The sequence below is a fragment of the Lagenorhynchus albirostris genome, chromosome 4, assembly GCF_949774975.1.
Source record: "Lagenorhynchus albirostris chromosome 4, mLagAlb1.1, whole genome shotgun sequence".
In the NCBI taxonomy this organism is placed as follows: domain Eukaryota; kingdom Metazoa; phylum Chordata; class Mammalia; order Artiodactyla; family Delphinidae; genus Lagenorhynchus; species Lagenorhynchus albirostris.
In genome coordinates, this window is record NC_083098.1 from 32,385,504 (window position 1) to 32,406,690 (window position 21,187).

General features: G+C 54.2%; 1 protein-coding gene across 1 annotated transcript; it reads right to left on the reverse strand.

Moving 5' to 3' along the window:
- Window positions 1–12,626: 12,626 nt before the first annotated feature.
- On the reverse strand, window positions 12,627–15,834 carry LOC132519051 (uncharacterized). The gene is made up of 5 exons (XM_060147022.1): window positions 15,760–15,834; window positions 14,411–14,537; window positions 14,215–14,328; window positions 13,826–13,964; window positions 12,627–13,742 (listed from the first exon to the last, which is right to left on the reverse strand). The coding sequence occupies exons 1-5, from the start codon at window positions 15,832–15,834 to the stop codon at window positions 13,223–13,225; spliced, it is 975 nt and encodes a 324-aa protein (XP_060003005.1). The 3' UTR covers window positions 12,627–13,222.
- Window positions 15,835–21,187: the final 5,353 nt, after the last annotated feature.

Below are 21,187 nucleotides of genomic sequence, written 5' to 3' on the forward strand. Positions count from 1 at the left end.
ACAGTCTCCTTATTCATGGGCCCTTGACCAAGGGCCCACCGAGAGCCTGGCACGCCCTGACCTTCAGCCTGTGGAATGAAGCTGGCTCAGCCCGTCCGTGAGGAGGCTGCCTGAGGTCCTCTTAGGCGCGTTCATGCCAGGCCTCTGCCGTCAGGGCCCGGGCTTTGTCCCCAGCCTCCTCAGAAACATTCAAAGCTGAGTCATAGAGGCGGGCCCTACCTTGCAAGCAAATGATGTTCCCCACGTTTGCTCGCAATTAGAGTTGAGCCTTTCAGAACGCACATTCCCCGAGCAGCCGTGTCATGCATTATAGGTAGGTTTCCAGGACAGCCCATTAGAAAGCTCTTTAACCCCTCCATGGTGGACTGTGGCACCGTTTCTATAGAAGAGAACCTCACTTGTAACAGTGCTCCTAGAGGAAAACACCAGGGTGCCACAAGCATTCCCCCCTACTTCGTGGCGTCACGTAGAGGTGCAGGCACTGCCACTGAGGACACCAGTCATGTTCACTCTCCGCTGCTGGACGAGAAAGAGCCTCTCCACTCTTCAGGTCAGACACAGAAGCTCCCATCCCCTAGGCCAACTCCAATAAATATGGGCCATTTCTTGTGGGAGACTACCTTTTGTCTGTCCTTCCTGAGGCCACACTGGCCGAGTGAAAAGGTGGGTGCCTTGTGCTTTCAGTTCTCCAGGGGAAAAGCCGGGCTCAGCCACAGTCCCTTAGCCTCCTGACAACCAGCAAGCAGGTGGCGAGGCCAGCTGCGTGGCCAGGGCCTGCCCGCGTGAGCCAGGGGCAGCCGGCCGTGGGGCCAGTGGGCTGCTTCCGTGACAGCCGGCTCTTTGCTGTGGGCGGTGGGCTCTCCACAGTGATCCCTGGCCCCTAACAGTGTCGGAGCACCAGTGGCACCCACTCGCCCTGGGTGGAGTGCTCCAGCGTGCGACACGTCACCCAGGGCTGCTGGGGGATTCCCGGTCCCACCCCAGACCTATACCAAGTCAGCATCTCTCTGGTGGGGCCCCCAGATTTGCATTCAACAACTCCTCAGCGATTCATTTTTCACCCTGCTTTTGAGAACCAGTGGACTGGAGAGAGGCCAGAGGCTGGGTTCTGAGGAGGGCTGTTGCGCTGTTCTCCGGCCTGGACCCCTCTTCGAGCCTCTGCCAGGCAAGGCAGGCGCTTTTCCCCTGGGCAGGTGATGCCGCTCACTCTGAGCTCAGTGCCCGGCTGGGAGGAGAGCTGCCTCTAGAAGCCTGAGGAGGTGGATTAATTTGGATCTTGCAACAGAAGCACCTGCGCTGGTACGCTTGGCCACTCCTTTGAGTCTGGAGCTCTCAGGAATGCAGCACCAGAGCGTCCAGAACAGCGGCTCCAGGGGAACATGGGAAGTGACGCTTCACTCGAGTCTCAGCATGGCTGCCTTTTAGGAAGATTATAATTCAGTGTCAGAGAAGCAATTTGCTAAGAAATGCTGAGCAATGCCACACCCGTCTGTGTGCCCATGGTGAGATTTTGTCAGCAAAGCTGCTCTTTGGAGCCCTGCTCCCTGGGCCTCTTGGGTTCTGGACTTTTCCACAGCCTTCATGAGAGTCACTGCAACTCTGCTTGGGAGCTTTGCCTGGCGGCCGCGGTTCCCTCTCCCGCTGTGAGCTGGGGCCAGGCGGGCGCATCTGCGCTGACCTCACCGCTTAGGAAGGGGGTGGGGCAGCTCTCCAGGGTGCTGACTCAGTGAGGCCAGAGCTGGCGCCCTCACACGAGGCCTTCAGCCACGGGAACTCGGCCCGCTCTGCCCTGTTTTAGGGTGGGGTGTAGGAGCCCTCCCTGAGAGGAGGGCTGGGCCCTGGTTCTTTCCAAAGCTGTCAGCACAGACTAAGTCACCTTTCACGGCTGTGTGCTGTAAACAGCTCCCCATCAGACCAGGAAAGTTGCCGAGGTCTCCACAGTCTGGCCACTTCTAGGGACAACCGTTTTGCCAGTTCAGGGAGGGCAGTAGAGGTGATGGAGCTATATCTGGATTAAAATGATGGTTCGGCCTCGGAAGATGCTCCAGCAGAAAGAACAGTAACTCCATTCAGCTGTGGCTGAGCAGAGACGGAAGCCTGGCTGGTCAGCTGTATTTTCCTCTTTCCCAAGGCACCAGTGGTCCCCATCAGCCGATTCATCCCCAGGGAGGAGAGGGGAGAGGTGGGCTGCTTGCAGGGCAGGCTTCCTGCCCCAGCTGAGAGATGGCGGGACAGCCTCCCCACCTCCACAGGGCCTCCTACACCCGAGTTGGGGTTTGACTCCTATACAATAGAAATGGGTCCCCAGACCAGCACCTAGATAAGGTGCCCACTGCTCTCAGCCCTTTCCCAGCCCCTGCTTTTCTCAGTCAGCTCATAATGGGTTGGACTCTGGCTACTGCTTTTCTCCCAAGAAGCTTATGGCTTTGCAGACAGTTACTCACCACACACCCACTGTCCCAGTGACCCAGTGGAAGGTGAAATTCAGTGGAGGAATTCCTTCTGGGAGAGGTGGAAGGCGAGCACATGAGCCAGTTGTGCCACATGGCTACCCCAAGGCACCATTTTTTGGCCACATTCATGGGGGAGATAGTACCCAGCATGAGGTCCAGCTGGTCGGTCCACATCTGGACGCTGTCCTCAGCCCCGGGACACCTTTCAGGAGGAAGTGTGATGAGCTGGATCATGGCGGAGGGAAGGACGGGACAGCTGAGGGTCTGGGCACCATGCTTGAAGATGAGGCCACCAAGACTGTTCAAACTGAAAAAAGGACAGTAAGAACCTGGTGGTGGGATTAATCTTATTCTGTGTTGTTCCAAAGCAAAATGGAGATAAATCTTCAGGTAACAGAGGAGTTCATGCCAAAGCTGCATGTCCCCCTCCCTGGGCTGGAGGCCGCGTAAGTCCCTTCTACCTGGAAGACTCTGAGCCTGTGAGATGGCTGCCCCAGGTCCGGTTGCTAAGTTGACCCAGTAGCCCCTGAAGGCCACATTTTCCTCGCGGGGGGGTGGGGTCACCTCCTGGGAGGCCCAGCTGGACCTTAATATGTCACAAGAAGAAGCTTCAAGACAGTCATCCTTGTCATTGCGCCAAGAAGCCCTCATGGAGGGCCTCCTGGGAATAAGGCCCTCTGTTGCCAGGGCAGCACGGCTCATTCCTCCTGGATTTGACGATGTGGTAGGAACGCAAGGACAGTCACCTTACAACCGACTTTCAGCCGGGGTGCAAGGAAAGCTTGTGATTCTGGAAAGCTCTGAGTCTTGCAGGGATTCCAAAACAGAGCGCTCAGACCTGTGCTGTCTAGGGGCTGCTCAGAAGCCCAGGCGTCTCCAGTCCAGATCAAATACTTCTTTCCTCCTCTGACCCTTTGCTTTGGAAATCAGTCTATCCTCCCCTGAATTCACAGAACACTTGGGATTATAACGCTGATCCCCACCTGTGTCGTAAAGCAGTCGGTCGTGTTTGACTCCTGGACTAGGAGTGCGTGTGCCGGGTGCGGATGGGGTAGGCTTCATCTGTGGAGCCCTCCTAGACCCAGCACAGGCCAGTATTAAGTGGGTGCTCCACATGCACATGGGGGCAGATGGAATCGAGTGGGTGAGGTGAAGACTCAGGGACCTGTGCGCTAAGGGAACACGTGATCGAGGACCACGGCCTCTGTCTGGACTTGGCCTTGGTAGATAAAGGTAGGGCACCCAAGGCTCCCAGCAGAAGGCCCCCTGGAGGTAGCAAAGGGCTTCTGGGAGAGGAGGACTCTGAGAGGCCAGAGAAAGGACAAGAACAGAGATACAGACAGTGCTGGGGGCTTCCCTGGCGGCGCAGTTGTTGAGAGTCTACCTGACAATGCAGGGGACACGGGTTCGTGCCCCGGTCCGGGAAGAGCCCACATGCCGCGGAGCGGCTGGGCCCGTGAGCCATGGCCGCTGAGCCTGCACGTCCGGAGCCTGTGCTCCGCAACGGGAGAGGCCACAACAGTGAGAGGCCCGCGTAACGCAAAAAAAAAAAAAAAAAAAAAAAGACAGTGCTGGGCACCCCAGGCACTAGGTCTGCACTTCACGCTGAGAGCAATGGGAACCTCGCGGCCACCTTGGCAACCCTCCGGCCTGTTGGGAGGCAGCTGGACACCCCTTAGCCGCACCCTCGGGCACTGAGAGCAGAAAGAAGTAGCCACCGGGCATATCAAACATGACCCCGCATCCTTGATTTGTACAGAGTGCCGGCACGTTTCTGGGGATGTTGGGGAGATGGACGTAGCTGGGTGCCTGCCCTCCGTGGGCAGCTAGGCTACTACCAGCTCTGCCATTTTATAAGCTGTGTGACTCTGGACGAATTGCTTAACATCTCTGCTTGGGAATCAGAGCCCTGTGTACCTTCAGAGCCCTTGAGAGGGTTAGACGGTTAAATATGCTGGACAGTATAAATGTTGGCTGTCATCACTGTTCTACGTCAGAGCCCACACCTGGCAGCTGCTGGGGGGTCCGGTGATGGGGGCTGGCTCGCAAGGAGGCCCAGAAACCCATGTGCGTCCGGCAGGGGGGCCAGACGTTTCCAGAGTAGCTTGCTGCCTCAGCACACGGGGTCCTCAGCTGGACTCTGTCCCTGTCTGGCTGCGTGATCTGGTCACTGAACCCAGCTTTGCCTCTGCTTCTGCTTCCTCTCCCTGAGCCCAGTAATCAAGGCTCCATGACACCTGCCAGTACATAACTAGGCGGACTGTGTCTAATTTATTGGATCTATAAAATGCATCTGCTTCCAAGACCCATGATCTCACTCTCGAGGCCACCATCTTCAGGGGGATTCCCTCCCACCTGTGACTCCTGGTGTCCTTTCTCTGGAAGAATATTTGCCCAACAGGTGTATGGAGGGGCGGTGCTCTCGACAGCAGCAGGCTCGGCGTGGGTTCAAGGAAAGGCCAAGGGAAAACATTGTACCGGGAGCCTCCCTCAAGGTCGACGAAGCCCAGCAGGAGGAACGGGGCTGGCAGGGCTCTGTCTTCACAGCCCAGCACATCCTTCCTTCCTGACTCCACCATGAGACCACCTGCTGCCCTTGGTCACCGAGTGGGTGTGTCCTCCATCTACTTAAAATCTGCCACCCTGGCTTCAAGAAAGGCACGACAGACAGACAAAGGAGGCCACCCAATCCTGGGTGAAGAATAGAGGCCTGGAATTCCCGAGCCTTCCTGGTCCAGCCCTGGGTGACCCTGGCCAGTTACACATCTTCTTGAGATGTCTGTTTCCTCATTCCTCCAAGGAGGGTGGGGTGCCACGCCCTCTCAGTTCCCATCAGGGCTGACGTTATTTGATTGCAATGGTCTGGTTCTTGGTGAGGGTGTGAGAGATGTTGGGGCCACAGCAGAGTCCACCCCTTCTGCTCCATTCACTCACGTCTCACACCACTAGCCTCACTCCTCTCCCAAGAAGAAGCTCAAAGAACCCACCCATCGCTCTTTTTGTGGTTGCCCCGGAGGACCTTTCTCAGAACCCATGAGCTCATGGGCTGTGGAGATGGACAGACCTGATTCGAATCCCAACTCTGCTACCTGGGTTATTTTGGGGAAATCACTTACCATCCAAGTCTCGGTTTCTCATCTGTAAAATGGGAAAAAGTCATGCCCACCTTTGGGGGTTGTTATCGTACTAAAATGAGAGATATATTCTAGTGCATAGAAGGTGCTCAATAAGTGGTAACCGGGATTATTAGTGAAGTCTGTTCCATGAATGTTTCCCATTTGCTTAGTGGCAGTTGGCTGGGGCTCTGTTTTCTGCTGGGCACTCATGTGAGAAAAATGGTGGGTAGTCCAACAGGCTTATAACCGTCTTTCGTCACAAACGTGATACAACCCCAAGATAAAAGAACAGTGACTTATCATCTGGCTCCAAAGGGATTTCTAAAAGAGAAATTCTAAGAGTGATTTGAGCATATGAGACCACTGTTTCTCACATGTGGCTACAATGTTCGGCTGTTTCCCACAATCCAATACATCTTCAAGGCTCTGAGGTTTGTCACCATTGAAACCTCTCGGAGGTAAGTGATGACAGCTCATCCGAGGCGCCTACAACACGTGTCAAACCCGTGTGCTCCCAGCAGGGCCCAGGTGGCTCAGCAAAGAGCAGCAGCCCATTGCGTGATGCCTGCAGATGTCATGGTGCAGGGCAAGCCGGGAGCCAGCCTGGGGCCAGGGCCCAGCCGCCAGGTTTCTGCTGGCTTTCCTAGGGATTCCAAGACCGGGCAATCCCTTAGTTCCCCAGGCGCCTCAGCAGCCCCCAGGCTGGGAACATTGCCAGTCACCTGCCTACCTCACTAGAGAACAGTTTACTAGTCTAAAGCGGCTTTAATCGACGAGCACAGGGTCTCTTGTCTGCTGACACCCTGACCCTGAAGCTGACGGAGTTCAAACAGGAGATGCACCTATGTCATTAGAAGTCATTAGAAGTCAGCATGTCATTAGAAGTCAGCATAGTGGCGACCCCCTGGAGGGCGGGCAGGGACCTGAAAGGGACACATGGGGCTTTTGCAGTCTGAGAATGTTCTGAAATTTGATCAGGGTATTGATTACATGGGTACGTGGCATTTGTGAGCATCCGTTCTTATGATATATGCTGTTTCCCCGTGTATGTGTGTGTATGTACACATTTACACGTATATGCTTTCATTGTAAAAAGCCGGGTCACGCAGGGTCGGGGGGGCATTAGTGATATAAGCCCATTTCGAAGGCTGCTCCTTGGAGATGTTCCCTGACACTGATGGTTCATACCCCCCTCTCAGGAAAGTTATGGTCATAAACCTCCACCAACTACCCACGTTAATACCCGATCCAATTTTCTTGCCAGCAGTTTTATGGGTCTGCGGGTTCCAGCAAATCTGTTGACATTAACACATCGTACCCACCCTGTGCAGGGCTTCTGGACATGCCACGGGCAGGGCGAATGCTGTGGGAAAGATGGGTCCTTTAAAGGCTCACTCCTCCCGCCCTCAGCACCACGATGATATCATTTCCTCCCAACAGGATTCACTCCCATTAACACCCTGTCCAGGTTCTGCACTTACCTGCCCAGTCGAGTAAATGAGCTCATCTGAGCTTTGAGGCAGTTGTCCTGGAAAGAGGAAAAACACTAAACAACAAAGATAAAGTAGTCCCTGAGCTTCGCAGGTCCCTAGGAACTTTCACCTTGCACTCTACACAGGAAGAGCCTGTTAACGCCAGTGCATTACCTCAGCCTGGGCACCCAGGTGCTAAGACAAACAGCTAAGCCCTTTAAACAAACACTCTGAGGAGGTTGGGCTGAGCGGTCAGAAAATGGAACTGGACAGAGAGCGGCACAAGCAAGGCCAGCCAGAGGCTAGGACCTGCATCAAGTCTTCCTTTTGCCACCAAAGTGCTGTGCAGCTGGGCCAACTCACATGCCCTCTCTGGGCTCTGGGTTCCTCAACCTTAAAGTGGGGAATTGGATTGGAATAATTTCTACGGCCGCTGAAAAAAATGGAATGCAATCAGCGTGCTAGTGTGAAGTGCTCTAGGTCAAGGCTTTTACTGGTTGGTTGTCATGCTCTGTGTTGGACCACAGGTGCACAGGATAAAGCTGTCCAGACTCAGTCCTGGAGCACAGATAGCATCAGCCTGTGCAAAGCCCTTTCATGCTGGGCACTGTTTTCTCCCCCATCTGTAATCTCCACTCCCATTCCCCCTCTCCTCAGGAGCCCACCATAAGGTATTTGATGTCTGTTTTTAGATTCGTGTGTATGTTTGTGTGTGCACGTGTGTGTGTCTGTATGTCTATATATAGATAGATCCCATTGCTTTGCATGTGTATTTTTAATTTACATAAGTGATAACGTGCTATGAATCTTGTCCTGTTTCTTCACTCTACACTATTTTTATGATCCTTCCATGTTGCTGTATGTTCACACAGCTTGTTTTTTTTAAAAAGGTTTTTATTTTAACTGTTTTTTTAACTTTTTTTTTTTTTTTCTTTTTTCTGCGGTATGCGGGCCTCTCACTGTTGTGGCCTCTCCCGTTGCGGAGCACAGGCTCCGGATGTGCAGGCTCAGTGGCCATGGCTCATGGGCCCAGCCGCTTCGCGGCATGTGGGATCTTCCCGGACCGGGGCACGAACCCGTGTCCCCTGCATCGGCAGGCGGACTCTCAACCACTGCGCCACCAGGGAAGCCCTTTTCTAACTTTAAAAGAAATATTTACTTATTTATTTGGCTGTGCCAGGTCTTAGTTACGGCACATGCGGTCTTTTAGTTGCGGTATGTGGGCTCTTAGTTGCGGCGTGTGGGATCTAGTTCCCTGACCAGGGATCAAACCGGGGACCCCCTGCATTGGGAGCGTGGAGTCTTAGCCACTGGACCACCAGGGAAGTCCCCGTCTGGCTTGTGAATGCTTACTGATGCACAGAAGTCCTTAGCCCGTGGCCACCACATTGTTCCTATCCGTCCCCACTGATAGACCCCTATGTCACTCATGCACCGTGTCAGCACACGCGGCACCACGGTCGACATTGCCGCACACACCTCCTTAAGCACCCCGGAGAGCTTTCCTCGGGACTACCCGTGTACAGTCTATGTATAGTCACTGTCGCAGGTCCTGCCAGGTTGCCCTGGGCAGGACGGGAGGCAGCTGCATGGGGCTGGGGAAGCCGGGCCTAGGGAAGGGCCCATGAGCGTGGGCGGCCTTGGGCTGAGTTGTCTGGTCCCGGCTCTGGCTTCCCTTCTCTGTGGAAGGCACGTCTTTCACTGATTGGCTCCGATTTTGAGGCCACGTGTCCCCGTCCTTTATAACCCGCACTACGGTTTGTAATTAAAGGTGATCTGTTGCCTGACTGTCTCCTCTCCTCGTAACTGCAAGTTCCCCAAAGGCAGGGCTTTTCTCCCCACCGTAGGACTAGGCCCCGCTCCTGAGACAGAGCTGGTCCAGCAGGTGCCCGGCAGGCAGCCACTGGATTTGTGTCCGCAGTGAACCTGGGCTGCGAGGAACGCAAAAGAAGCCTGGGCAGGGCAGGGGCCAGGGTGAGGGAAGAGGGGCTCCTAGGGCACAAAAGTTAAGGAGGCCTCGCCCTCGGGTGCCGGTCTGCGCATGTGCCACCTGAGATTGGGGTCTCCCTTTCCTTATTCTAGACCCTGCTCTGACTGCAGGTACTTTTGCCTTAGAAAAGCTTTGACCTCAAGCTTAGCATCTAACCAGGTCCCTTCCTCTCTCTTCTCCCTGCCCCTCCTTCTCTCTCATTGACCGTCATTGTGTGCCCGACCCTGTGCTAGGACCTGGCAAGGACACTGTCCACAGGGGAGGAGACAGGAGAATAACCATTATGATGCGTGCACATGAGTTTAAAAACAAAGAGAGCGAGTCATCACTCAGGACGTCAGCGGCAGGGAAGAATGGGCGGTTACATCCAGCAACATGCTGGGGGCGAGGGTTGGGGTCGTATTTTGTCAAGAAGGCGGTGGGTGGAGGGTATCTGAGCAGGGGCTCAGGGTCAAAGCCTGCGTCAGAACCACACGTGTGGTCAGGGCTGGCGGGGGTCTGTTCCTGGAGCCTGAGGTCCAAGGCAGGGAGGCAGCGTTCCGGCTCTGGGGAGCAGGGAAGTGAGGCTGCAGGAGAAGGGGGCATGTGGGAGAGATGGGAGGGTAAAAGCGGGGTGCAGCTCAGAGGGGCCACTCGGACTGTACCCTGAGGGCGACAGTTTATGGAAGAATTGTAAGCAGGGCATTGGCAGGAACAAGTGTGCCCTTTAGAAGATTACACATCTATGTAAAAGTGTGTAAATTCATGGCCCTGGGTGTCTGGAGGAGGACTGGGGCTGCTGGGGAGTCAGTGGGTAGGGTCTCACCGGAGTAAATAGAAAGAGAGCCCTTCTGAGTCCGAGACACCTCCTCCCCTTCGTAATGCAAACGACCATTAGCAAAGCTGTCTTCCAGAAGCGAGGAAGGTCACAGGACAAACTGTCAGCCTTGCCCAGAAGATGCAGCACCTGACCCGGCACCTAGACCCTAGGAGAGGCCGTGCAGGCGCCCAGCTGGCTGGCCCCGCTCTCAGGACAGAGGGGGCTGGGTTCCCCCACCAGAAGAGGCCTTCTCTTTCCACCTGTGCTCACAGGCCCCAAGGGGGGACTTTCTCCTTCCTCTTCTGAAGCTGAAACCTCAGAAGCAGCCTCTAAAATGAGCTGGACCCTCCTGGCGAGGCCATGCTGAAGGAGCCTCGTGGCACGAGGGAGAAGCCATTATCTTTGTGCTGACCTCACCCGGTGATCTGCTGAAGGGGAACCCTCTCTACCCATTTACCAAACTGGACTTCCAGGCTGGACTGCTCTCCGGGAAACTGTCTGGGGGTTCCCGTGCCTCAGGCCTTTATTCTCTTCCTCCCACTGCACCCCGCCCCCACAATGCTCTGTCGTCGGTTTGCTTCCTTTGAATCTCTCCTTTGTCCCCTGACCTCAGGTACCTCACCAGGTGGCCAAGTGTTAAACCGGTGCAGCCCCTGCTGTCCTCTTCCCCTTGGCCCGCCCGGCTTCCAGAAGCAGTAGCAGCTGGTGCCCTGCCAGGCCCCTCCAAGGCCTGTGAAATCTGTTGTTAGCACAGCGCTGTCCAACCAGGGAAACCCCGGGCTACAGCCAGCCTCCTGGCAGAAGTGAGCTCCCTGCGCTTAGAAATGGTGCCAGAAATTGGGCTCTGATGTCTTTCCCCCGTTGGTGACACTCACATCCCTGCTGCAGCCCCCCAGCACCTTCAGGCCCGGCTGAGGGAGGGTCAAGCTTCTTCCGTCTCCTTGTGGAAACAGGATTGGGGGACATGTTTTGGCCCAGCCTGGTTAGAATGACATGTAGCTGCGAGTCTCCCCTTAGGGAAATGTCAAAATCACCCGGGGACTTGTTTTTAAATTAAAAAAAAATAATAAATTCAGTTGGTATTTTTTTACAAAAAGTTCAACCTGGGACGGCTAGGCCGCCCCCACTCCCCTCCTCACTTCCCATCCCCCCTGGGCTGCCGGTGGGCTTCAAGAGTGTCAGCAGGCTGCAAATCCTCCAGAAAGTTCTCCAGGGGGTTCGGTGCAACCCACGGTCTGGGCAGTGCTGGCCCATCGCCTATCGTTAGTGCGCTGTTTGCACTGGGAGAGGACCCGGTCATTAAGATGCTAAATCCCGGGAATGAAGTCCTGGGAAAGCAGTTAGAAAAAAGGAGGCCGTTGCTTGGGGTTGGAGGGGCAATCTGTGTCCATGGAACCCGGCGAGCTATTTGGCCCATTGGTCGATGAATCCTTTGACCTCAGAATCCCCGGGGGTCTCCATTTTTGAAGCCTAGACCTTCTCCTGTATGTCTGAATTCGACTCTTCAGCTATGGGGTAGGCCAGGGCTTTGAGTTCCTGGGTCAGCCTGCAGCGCAGGCCGAATAGGAAGAGGGAAGGAGGAGGGGAGAGCACAGCTATCTGGGATCCTCAGGGAGAATTTATTTAGGTTTCGTTATTCATAGTAGGTTTTTATTTCAAACGCTTGTGCTCTACAGATGTATACGGTACGAGGTGAGAGTCGCCCCGCCCCCCCCAGCCAACCCTGCTGATGGCGTTCATGGGAACCCGTGTGTCTCCCAGGCTTCGGGGCCACTCCACGTACTTGCCCAGCACGGCCTCGTGCCCATCGGGGAGAGCTTGCAGCTGGTTGTGAGCTGAGTCATCCAGCAGTCTGTCCTGCCTGGCGGTGGGTGAGGTCACCTCTCCGGTGCCAAAGCAGGAGCCCAGAGAGTGACTCAGAGCTGTTCTCCTTACGTGTCCGGTTTGCGACCAGCCTTGTCCACTAGGTAAAGGGAACAGTGAGGCAAGCTGTTTTATTCACTTGAGTGGGCCTCCGCTTTGGGGTTTCTTCTTAAACCCCTGGTTCATAGGGCTACTGAGGTCAGATCAGAGGCATGAAGGGCCACTGGACTTGGAGTCACCAGTCAGTCAACAGCTACCTATTGAGGTCCTACTACGTGGAGAGAAACCAAGTCCCAGGGAACTTATGTGCTGGCGGACGTGAAAGACAGGATACAGTCATGGAGATATGAAGGCATTTAGACGCTGGTCACCGACATGCAGAATGTACGATAGGACGAGCTGACGGGGCCCTGGAGTGGGGCTGAGAATGAGCAGGTCCGAGCGGTTCCCGTCCAGCCAAGACGCCACTGGCAAGGACTTCACTCTCCTCCACTGCACGGAGACAGTGTTGGCCCAGGTCACCTCATGTCTCCTTCTATGCACAGAGGGAGCACGTAGCTACCCAGAACAATGTTCTGTGACTGGTTCTCCCCAGAGTCCACTTTCTGTGGTTGCAGCCTCTAGGGAGGGCGATCTTTGTTAACATCCTTCATCCAACCATGGCCAAAGCTCTAGAGAACACAGAGCAGCAGCGAGAGAAACCCGGCCTCAAAACCAACATATTCTTTACAAATTCAAAGTGGCTTTGTGCCCTCGGGGCCTTTGTCAGGAGCCCCGTTGGGAGGAAGACAGGTGGCTCCCTGGAAGTGACAGCACTGGGCCGCTGGGCTCCAGCGGGCAGGGCAGAGCCTGGACACCTGGGGAGGGAGGCGGGGGCAGGTGGCTCTGAAGTAGAGGGTGGCAGAAGCTTCACACACCCTGGGGGCCCAGAGCCCTCAGCTGCTGCACAGGTGCTGGCTGAGGAGGCTCCCAGCCCACCTGTCACGTCCCAGCTACACAATAAATCCCCCTTGGCATGGCTCTGCTGCCAACAGGGCCGGCAGATCGGGTTTGCTGGGTGCTCCCAGGACCAGCCCATAAGGGGACCTGGGTTCAGGCACCACCAAGGAAATCCTGCTTTGCAGAGAGGACCAGTTTGGCCCTTGAGAACCAGAGCGGGGAGGAAGCAGTGGAAAGGCTCTTGCCCTTTCCCTCCCTCAAAGTGTAATGACTCATACGATCTCTCTCTTTCTTTAATGCACAGGTTCAAAAGTCACTTAGTGTGCACCGTGCCTGAGGGTCTGGGATCCTCAGCTCTCTGGACTCCAACAGGTATAGGATCTCGAACTTCAATCCGTGCAGAGGTTTTCCCATCTCAGCCCCACGGGAATGACACACCTGAAAAGACCGTGCTTTTTCTTTAGGGGAAAGAGATCTCCCTGGAAACATCCTCTCCCATCTGATTTATGCTCATTCATAACACAGCAGGCTTAGGGATCGTGAATGACATATTAGTGCAAGAAAGCAAGCCGGTCAAACAGACTCGTATATCACTGCTCCCGTGACACACAATTATTCACGCTCTTGAGGCTGGTAACTTCACAGGGAGCCAGGACAGCCAGGACCAGAGGCAGCTTGGGGGTGGGTAGAAAGCTCCAAACTGCACCACCTTCAGCCACTGCAGGAACATTCCAGACCAGAAGGGTCTGCATACAAAGAGCATAGCACCTGCTCAGCAGCTGGGGTTGGAGCTTCCATGTTTTGCACTTTTCTAAGGAGTAGCAGATGGGGAAAATGGGAAGGGACGGGGGAAGGGGGAAGGGGGAAGGGGAAGAAGGGACTGCAGGGACCTCCAGACTTCTGAAGGTCTCCTGCCAGGCCAGGAATCTGGGGAATTTGCCTGACACACCAAGGGCAGAGCTCTGATTGCCGGGCTGAACCTTCCTTCCCGCAAAGAGGCTGGACCCCAGTTCTTTGCCACTTCGGTTCCGCCGGAGCCGGCTCCTTCCGACGGCGAATTCAGCGGTGATGGGTGGCAGCCACAGATGCACGTGTACTCTGGGAGCTTGACTGAGGTTTCCAAAGACAGGCAGAGAGTTGGGCCTCTTCCCACTGCCCTCCTGCCCGCCACCCACTCAAACTCTCCCGCTTACTGTGGGGAGGTGAATGGTGGGTGCCGTTCAGGGCCGAGGTCCCGGTGACACGTCTCAGCTGCCTGCAGGCTCACAGTGACCAGAGGTGATCTCAGAGTCGTGGGTGGTGGGCTCGGGACGCCCAGCACTTCCGCTCCGCCTGGAAGGAGCGCAGAGGAGCTCGCCCGGAGGAAAGAGGTTCACGCGCTACGCGGCACCTCAGCTTCCCGATCCTTCCAGGTTCCACCATAAACCTCTGCTCCCCCGCCCACCCACCCCGTGCCCCATCCTTGCAGTCATGCCACCCTGCGACTTCGGCAAAACCCCTTCCCGAAGCTGGGGAGGGAGAGACCTGTGTCCGGGAAAATCACCGGGGTGGGGGCAGGGGAGGGGGTGTGGCCAGAAGTTACCCTCTTGAACTACTCCTCCGCCCCACCAAGCCGGGCTGCGGGCACACCGAGCCCCGCTCCCCCAGCTGCCTGCAAATCTCTGCCATTTGGGACTCGGTGCAACAGTCACTGGCTCTGGGAAACCTGAGCTGACAGTGCGCTAAAGCAGAGGTGACCCCGCCCTCTTTGGTGTTGCCCCGCCCAGCACGGAGCACACCTCCGGGCTCGCTGTCACTCAAGAGGTCGCCTGAGTGCCCTGCTGGGGTTCTGTCCTTCTTTGTATGCCTGGTACTTAGCTCGATGGGCACCCGAGGTGTGCTTATTATGTGAGGGAAGTTGCTCACCTGTGAAAACAAGTCATGGGCAAAGGGCCACCAGCTTAGAGAGGGGACGAGGTGCCGATCTGCAGGGTCACTTTCTGGTTGTGTGACCCCAGGGGAGTCAAGGAACCTTCCGGAGCCTCACGTGTTAAGTGGAGAGATGCGCATCTCCAGGTTATGATGAAAGTTAACTGAAAGACTGCTCAGGACAATAATAAAACACTATGATTGTGTGCCAACCACGTGACAGGCACTGTGACCAGCCTGAGGAATCAAATAGCAAATTAACCAAGAGACTGTCAGGGACAGACCTCGGGGACACATTTGCATGGGAAGGCCCCTGGCAGGTGCTTGGTGCAGAGAACCACGTTCAATAAATGCAAGTTAACAGCCTTGGGGGCTGGAGGCCAAAATGGACCCAGGAGACCAATGGGAACGAATGGCTGGTGAGGATTTGGGGAGGAAGGTTCTTTCTTTTTTTCTTTTATAAATAAATTAATTTATTTACTATTATTATCATTTTGGCTGTGTTGGGTCTTCGTTGCTGCACGTGGGCTTTCTCTAGTTGTGGAGAGCAAGGACTACTCTTTGTCGCGGCGCGCGGGCTTCTCACTACGGTGGCTTCTCTTGTTGCGAAGCACGGGCTCTAGGCATGCAGGCTTCAGTAGTTGTGGCTCGTGGGCTCTAGAGTACAGGCTCAGTAGTTGTGGCACACGGGCTTAGTTGCTCCGTGGCATGTGGGATCTTCCCAGACCAGGGCTCGAACCCATCTACCCCGCATTGGCAGGCAGATTCTTAACCACTGAGCCACCAGGGAAGTCTGGGAGGAAGGTTCTAAGACAACAGCCAGCCAGCAAGGGACCGCCTCCTTTTTCCCCTCTTGGTAGCTGAAGGAAGTACTTCCTTGGAATTATAGAAAAAACTGGAGACTTCTCCATTTGACGACTAAAAGAAATGAAACACTATTAAAGAAATATTCCCGGGACTTCTAGAAAGGACTAGAGCTGTGTTCATTTTGCAGCTCGGAGAGATTAAGAGACATTCTTGGGAAATTTTGGTCTGAGGTCCTGAACCATCTAGCAATGCCCTCAGCCTCTGCTGATGGTACATGTGTTCCAAGCTCCCCCAAACATTTCTGTGTCAGCCAAGCATTGATTCATTCACAAAGAGAGTGAGAAAAATAGTACTTGGTTGGGGGCACTAAGGCTTTTACTCCAACTTTCAAAGGCTCATGGGGATTTCTTACAGGCCTTGGTCTCGGTTTACTTTCAAGGCTGACCCCTTCCAGCTGCGCCCAGAGGAAAGCCGGGCTGCACAGCATTGCGCTTCTGAAAAGGTTACAAACAGCTGTCTCTGAAATCAGCCACCTTCCCAGCCTGACCCTTCCTAGGGAGGAGGTACTTGAAATGAGGGGTGGTGACCCTAAGAAAGCTAGAGGGATGTTCCTGAGACTTCTAGATCTCGAAGTTCAAATGCATTTGCAAAAGCTCCAGTGTCCCTTTCTTGTTGAAGAGCGGGGCCTTCCCCGGGGGTCAGAACTCAGGAGAGCTTTTCAACAATGTATGTGCCACCCCTGCCCCCATTCTAATTCTCTGGGGGTTTGGGGGAAGAGGGGAGCATTTTGTAAAAAGTGCCCGGGAAGCCTTGCTCCTTGTTTCTCAGGCCTTACTCTCCAGCTGCCCAGTGGCTTGCCATACCACCAGCCTCACATCCCACGCACCTCTTTTTATTTCTTATTTTTCAGAGAACGGGCTCTCTGGGAATTTGCCAGACCCGGATTTCCTTCCAGATTGAGCACTTGCTTGTGGCTCATTTTTCTCATTTTTTCACCTTTGCAGGCTGGTGGGGGAGGATTATGTGAGACAATATATGTGTCTGGTATGTAACAGCCCCCAGTGAAAGTGCCTGGCGAGGATGCCCAGGACTGCCCGGCTGGGAAGGGAGTCGTGGCCCCAGGTCCCCAGGGAGCTCTCTATGGTGGTGGGAGGACACTGGGCAAGTCCCTAGAGGTGCATCCAGTGTGAGAGTCTGGGACCCCTGGGGACCTACAGAAAAACCCACAAGGCTGGTCTGGCCCCCAAAGAAGCTCTAGAGTGATCAGGGATTTCAGAGTTTCCGGGGACGTGGGATTTTCGGTGCCCAAAACAAGACAGTCCCAGGCAAACCGGACAAGTTGGTCCCCCTGGCAGCTTTCATCTTGCTGGGGGAGCCAGGAACTCAGCTTAAGGGTGGGGGGTGAGGGGCGGGAGGGGCAAGGGGTTAAGGCAGGTGGCTACTTGGGGCTCTGCTTTTCTTCCCCCTACCCACCCTCTTTGTCATTCAAATCGTCACCTTGGAAGGAAGTGCCTTTGAAGGATTGTCTCCTGCGGAAGGTGAAGGACAGAGTAGAACTGTCCTGACCCCCTCACCCAGGGAGCAGAGGATTAGGGGACCCCACACAGCATAGCATCCTTTGGGGGCTCCACACCAAGTGGGAATAGGTAGCCCTCCTCCCGGCAGAATCACAGAAAACCCTGTTAGCCCTGCTCTTTCCTGCCAAACCAGGATTTGTCTCCAGCCGGTGGAAGAGGGTGGAGCTGGTACCGAGGCTCCTCCCTCCCAGGGCCACCCTCACCTGTCCTCCTAGCCCTGTCCCCTCCCGGCCTCTTCAGCTCCTTTCTCCCTGGCGCTTCACCCCACTTTGATTTCTTTCTCTTTCGCCTTCTTGCAACCCTCCCTCCCTGCGTTCTGATGAATAAAGTAAGGTCTTGGCGGGTCCCTTGCCCCAGGCCTTCTCGTGCCTCAGAAATTCTTAAAGGTCTAAGGGAAAGACAGATTTTCACACAGGAAGGGCTAACTTTGATACCTCCTCACTGGGCTGGGAGTCCCTGGGAGCGGGACCTGGGTCTTCCTCGTGCCCCACTATCTCATGGAGCTGGGCGTGTAAATCTGTGTTCAAAGAATATACAAACAAAGAAGAAGACAGCTTTTAACAAGGTTGGCATTCGATGACCAGGGAAATTGAGAGAGAAGGAGATATTCACACTTCTAATTTATTTACAAGTTCCTTCTTTTTAAAATTTGAGTTTGGTTGGACCCTTGGATCTCATGGAATCACAGCCTCAGGCCATAGTCCGGTGCCTAGCAAGATGGGAATTAAAGCGAGGGCCAGCCTCCCTTTTTAAGGAAGTCTCATCAACACGGAGAGCGGGAATCATGAGAAGCACCAAAGTGGGACGAGACTCAATTTAGAGAAACTTTCTCCATCTAGCCAGCATCTGGGCTTTGTCTGTCCTGCCTCAGGAAAAGCTACTTTCTACTTTAGAATCCTGCGGAGGGGAGCGGGAGCTAATTTAATTGAACATCTACTATGTGCCAAGCCCTTTTCATAAGTTACCTCACTGATTCATAAACATCTAGTTTGATGATATTATCTTTTTTGGACAGAATGAAATTCAATGGTTCACCTAAATTTTCCCCAAGAGAAGTAAAACCGGGAATTAACTGACCCTCTTGTCCTTAAGCCTGTGAAGATAAAGGAGTTAAAGTAGAAAAGGGGAAGGAGCTCTTAAAATTAGAAACATGTTTGTAAATACTATGGATTTGCACTGGGCTTTGGGCTCAAAGGTGGCTCTAGAGATTTTTAGAGCAGTTCCCACTGAACACTTTGAATCCCAGCTACCCCTCCCTTGGCTAAATTTATATTCCATAATGGAGTCTATTGACTTAAACTCTCCAAACCTACTTGTAATAGCACCAGCCTGTATTATATCTTGGCCTAATGAATTCTTTGTTTACCACCTGCTCTAAAAGTAGTACTTGCTTTTATTTGTCCTACAACTGTTTTCTCTAAGTTTCAAGGAAATATTTGTTCATTCAAGTGTTTCCAAATGTTCTCTTTCTCTGAGAAGTCCATGATCTTTTAAATTTCGAGCCTATTCTCTCTTCCACTTTCATCTTCCAAACCAGAGTTTCCTTCCTTCTTGTCTGGCCGAGCTGATTCTCTGGACTCATCTAAATGGCACCCTTCCAGTCCCCTTCAATGTGACTTTTTGTGCTAATAATATCTCAAGACAGTCTCCCTACTGTGGCATTCTGATTGAGCCTCTGATTAATAAGATGCTCATGTTAACTTTGGTGATTTGTTGAGGCCAGCTGGGCACACAGTTTTAATAAAAACCCTCTATCCCCTTCTGTTAATCAGAGGCTAATCAGAAGAGAGAGCTCCGACAGGGCCGTTCTTCCCCCAGAAGCCTGGATCACTTCCCCAGAGTGAGTGGGGCAGAGGGAGGAATGCCCTCTGCTAGGCCCGCCCACTGCTCTGGGATTTCCAATGTCAGCCCCACCAGGAAGTGCCAAATTCATGCCCCAGACAAGGGACAAATTCCTACCTGTCCCAGAACTTCAATTCTCCTTGAATCCTGGACGCCGTGAATGGACAGGGGCTGCTGAATATCACGGGAGAATGGACCTTTCTTTCCTTGGTCTGGAGGGAAGGTACCATGGCTCAGAGCCTCCTGCTGACACCCAGTGCTGGGCTGAGGAACAAGCGAGTCTGAATAATTCTGTGTCTCCTCCGGGTTGGGCAATGGGCTGCCCCCTCACTGAGCCCTCAGAGTCTCCTCTCATCCGAGCTGACCCCCAGCGGGCCCCTGCCAGGGGCTGCACCCTGAGGTTTAGGGTAGGTATCCCGAGGAGGTGGTGGATTCTCCAGTGACACCCAAGTGTGGGGAAAGTTCAACGGTAGGGGCTGGTCTTTCCACCTGTGAGTGTATGTTCTGGTTCCCTTGACCTATGTCATCAACCTCTTTCCAGAACCAAGGAGCCCAAACCAGTTGTGGGAAATCCTGGTGTTGTGGGTAGAACTGTGTCCCCTGCCCCAAATGTATTTGTTGAAGTCCCAACCCTCAGGACCTCAGAATGGAACGTTATGGGACAATAGGGTTGATGCGGAGGTAGTTAAGATGAGGTCATGCTGGAGTAAGTTGGACCCCTAATCCGATATAACTAGTGCCCTTATAAAGGGGAAATTTGGACACACACACACACACACACACACACACACACACACAGAACACCATGTGAAGATGAAAGCAGAGATTGGAGTGAGGCTTCTAGAAGCCAAGGAACGCCAAAGCTTGCCAATAAACCATGAGGGCCTAGAAGAGCGGCCTGGCACAGATCCCTCCCTCACGGCCCTCAGAAGGAACCAGACTTGCTGACTCCGATTCTGGCCTCCAGAACTGGGAGACGGTACATTTCCGTTGTTTAAGCCCCCCAGTGTATGGTGCTTTGTTACCACTGCCCTAGCAAACTAGTACACCTGGGTGAGACCATTTTTCTTGACTTTAGAATTTCTCAGAGCCTTTACTATAAATTAAATTTGTGTGCAGTGATTTCCAAATTTGACCTTAGGTCACTTTTGCTCCACTGGGCATCTGGGAAGACTAGGGTTAACAGGCACACCCTCTGGGAAACTCTGTTCAGACTCCTTCATATGGCGTGGCCTAAGTTCCTCAAGCCTACCCATTAGAAGGAGAAGGTGCTGTTTCAGAATCACCTGACGTCTTGGGTCTTGGCACCTGAATCACTTAACTTCGCTATGGCTTTGTTCCCACATCCATGCAACTAGAATAGGCGGACTACTCAGACCCTGGCCCTGGCTGATGCTCTGCACAGGTCAGGGGAACATCCCTAGTGCTGTTTTCAGACATCGCTGCTGGGTGGGGCTGTCACGGAGCTGGTTCTCCAGTCAGTTCTGCTGTGGAGCCTGGAACGCAGGCGCCGGGGTTTGCGGGGTGGGGAGAAGCAGCCCTTGAGGTCTGGCTTGAATCCAATAACAGCATCAAGAGCGAGGCGCCTTTCCAAGAGGCCTCAGGGACAGCCTGAGACAGGAACTTCCAGGAGGTGGATTCCCATGGTCCTGAGGGCTGGCCAACGGAGCTCAGCTCCATCACCGGCCCCTCTGCTTTCCGGCACCCGAAACTGCTCGCTCTTCACCCAGGGCTCTCCCTTATCTGTACTGTCCACAGCTGCCAGACAGAACCCTGGGCCAGGGAGCTATAGGAAGGGGCCGGGGCAGGCAGCATGGAAAACGGGGGGCTGTGAGCTGAAAATAACACGCACATACACAGCCAGGGAGTGTCACTTCCTAATTCCTACCTCAGGATGGGTGTGGCAGATAAGTGGAAAGAGCAGGAGATGTGAGGGCAAAGGGGTGAGGGACACTAATTGTTATGCTGCCAATACCCCACCTCCAAAAGCACCCAGCTGCTGGGGGAGGGACCCTGCCTTCACCTCACAGTGGCTGTGAAACTGACTTATAACAATTCACACCCAGCGCAGGAGGAGAGAGGGTGGGTGGCAGGGTTTGACAGCAACTACACCCGTGAGATAAGAGCAGTGACCTGAGGTTAACGAACTCCCCCCGCCCTAAAGCCCCTGAAAGGCATCCGGGGCAGCAGAGGAAGAAGTGGCAGTTCGCAGCTGGGGCACGGGGTGCGTGAGGAGACTGAGGCAATAAGGTTGGAAAGGCAGGTGAAGGCCAGACCGCTGGGGTCTTCCAAGTCCCGATTTGTTTATTTGTAAAGGATTTCAGGGTATTCCTAGGGCTGTAGGAAGTGACGTTCTTTGCACAAATGAGTGACATATCGGAGCAAGGCTTCCGATGGCTCTGAGCGGCCAAGGTGGGGACC